At 39.3% G+C, this 2,549-nt stretch overlaps 1 protein-coding gene across 1 annotated transcript in view; it reads right to left on the bottom strand.

Annotated features, from left to right (window-relative positions):
• LOC107102752 (tropomyosin beta chain) overlaps positions 1–2,328 on the bottom strand; it is a 15,472-nt gene extending 13,144 nt beyond the window's left edge. The window contains exon 1 of the mRNA XM_015402171.1: positions 2,086–2,328. Coding sequence (XP_015257657.1) covers positions 2,086–2,199 — 114 coding nt within the window. The 5' untranslated portion in view covers positions 2,200–2,328. The remainder of the gene's footprint in view (positions 1–2,085) is intronic.
• Positions 2,329–2,549: the final 221 nt, after the last annotated feature.

The raw sequence follows: 2,549 nt of genomic DNA, 5'->3' as shown, positions 1-2,549 counted from the left end.
CATGATGTGAATTGGAGCTATAGAAATACACTGAATAGAATTGAATTCCGGAACATCAGCAATCACCAATACCTAAAGACCTCCATGTGAACTAATAACTTCTAGAAACTAGCAACATCCACAGATGAGGAACCAGTTTTTACCTTTAGAGGAAAACTCCAGAATTTCTTTCATATATTAGTTTTATCTCCTCGCCAAGAGCCCCTTAAAATGATTTCATCTTTCTACTTAAATCCCTTCTGCAGTTGTGACGGAGTGTTTTAGGGCAACCTGTTGGGGCATCAATCCCACAGCTTTAAAGCAAAAAGGAACAAAAAACGATTTTTTTCTAAAACAATATGAGGTTTCTGTAATTCATCTGAGAAAAAAATTATGCCCTTTTTATTTTATTTTTGCTCCTTCAAGGTTCAAACCTTGAATCAGCTTCTTCATAAAAGCAGAAGGAAAAATAAATTGTCTTTGTGGTTGAAGGTGAAGAGCAGAGGTGTTTTTTTTAAGGAGGATAGAGCTTTATTAGACAGACTGGGCTGAAGGTGCTGAAGATAGTAGAAAGATTTCTGACATGTTTGATCAAAAACTGATGAGTCAGAGTTTATGTTAACCTTAGAAATCAGGAGGTCATATATTCTCTATCTTTATGATGTCGACCATTAATATAAAAAGTGATGCTATAATTAAATTTAGTTCTATTCAGTTTATTTCTATAGCTCCAATTCACATCATGTCATCTCAGGTCAGTTTCCAGGACGCAGCTCATAGATTTAGACACAGATTATAATAAATAAAAACGTTCATTTAGCAATCTTTGTTAAATCTTTATAGGGCCTCAGAGAAATACTTTGAAAATCCAAATTTCTAGTTTTTTTAATCCAGGATAAGATCTTATTACCTTTGGAACATTAAAATAATCTGGATATTTGATGGCAATAATGAATGTCAATGTAAAAACAAGAAACACAGAGTCTCCCGAATATATTAGGAAAAATAATAATAAGTGATTCTAGAAGAAATTAATTAAAAACGCTCTGATTTTTTTTAGTTTATAAACCTAAATAGAATTGTTAACTAGGCTTATTAACTTTTTAACTTTATTTTTAACTTTTCAATTATCCTTTTACCTTTTTTCTAAACTTGTTAACTTTTTTTCAACTTGATTTCCATTAAGTAATCTATCATTCAACGGCTCGTCTAATTGGTCAAAAGCCAAAAATAGGATGTAGAGCCATGTAGCAGGATCTCTGCTGAATGGCTGGATATAGATCTAGTGCTTCTAGACCTCCCCGAGGAATGGTGGTGGGGGGTTGGGGGGCTCCATTAGTGAGGGGTATGCATGTGATCAAAAACACAAAATGTCCCTATAAATGGTTCAGAATCTGTTATTCGGACATCTACAGGCTTCTATAACCTGATTAGAATCTAAACCTCATTATTTATCTGAATCAGAATAACTTTGATTTATTTATGATATAAATAAAATCTGTGTCTGTTCTTCCTTTGCAGACGGTATTTTATTAAACCAGTAGGAAATCTTCCCTGTAATGTTTCTACAGCAACCTTTAGAGACCAAAGACATTTTTTTCTAGATGTTCCAGGTGTCCGACGACGCAGAAGTTTTTTGTTTGTTTTCTATAGATGATATTTATTGCAGGGCGATCTTTATAAGCCGGATGGTGGGTCGATGTCTGACACTCTCAGGAGGTGTGAAGCTTTTTCCACGTCGCCTCCAGCAGCTCTTCTTTCAAAGAACAGCTTAGAGATGAGAAGATGAGGAGCTGGAGGCTCCAGGAAAGAATCCATCCGTCTCCTGATGAAGGCTCAGGTCTCGTTGGTCCAAACATTCATCTAAAATAAGCTGAATCTTCCTACAGTCACTCCTTACCTCCAGGAAAACTACCTGCTGATGTCATTGTTTTAACTAGATCCTCCTGGCATAGAGGATCTATTGGATTGCTATCTATGTGATTTCCTGTAGTGGAAACTGCCCAGGACGTCCTGAACCTTCTCCAACCTTCAGCCAGCTGTTTAACCAGGAAGGAAACTAAAGGCTTTGATTTGATGTGAGGCTGACATGATTTAGGCTCCTACCAGTTTGCATTTGTCCTCAGCTCCCTTCTTGTCCACCTCTGCCTGCTCTGCGCGGTCTATGGCGTTCTCCTTGTCCAGCTTCAGCATCTGCATTTTCTTCTTGATGGCCTCCATGGTCGGGTTTGTAGTCTGGCTCCCAGCAGCACAGCAGAGAAGACGGCTCGGTTATCCGGACGCAGACAGGAGTGCAGGAGCTCGCTGTGAGGATAAAGGCTTCAGAGAGACTCTGAGAGACAGCTCCCCCCCCCATCTGCAGGAGCTCCAACCACAAAGTCAGCACTGGTCATTGTCCATATTTAGTCAGGCAGAGATCTGTGTAGGATCAGGGGCTGATGCCAGCAGGCAGCAGATGAACAAAGCTTCATGGTCAGCTCCTCCATGGCTGCTTCTCTCCTCAGCTCAGGTGGGCGGCCATGTTTTGGTAGATTTTCTAAAAGCTTCTGCTCAACGAATGAAGGATCTAC

This window comes from Cyprinodon variegatus, unplaced genomic scaffold (assembly GCF_000732505.1).
Source record: "Cyprinodon variegatus isolate N-32 unplaced genomic scaffold, C_variegatus-1.0 Scaffold1311, whole genome shotgun sequence".
Classification (NCBI taxonomy): Eukaryota; Metazoa; Chordata; class Actinopteri; order Cyprinodontiformes; family Cyprinodontidae; genus Cyprinodon; species Cyprinodon variegatus.
This window is presented reverse-complemented; position numbering and strand designations above follow the sequence as displayed.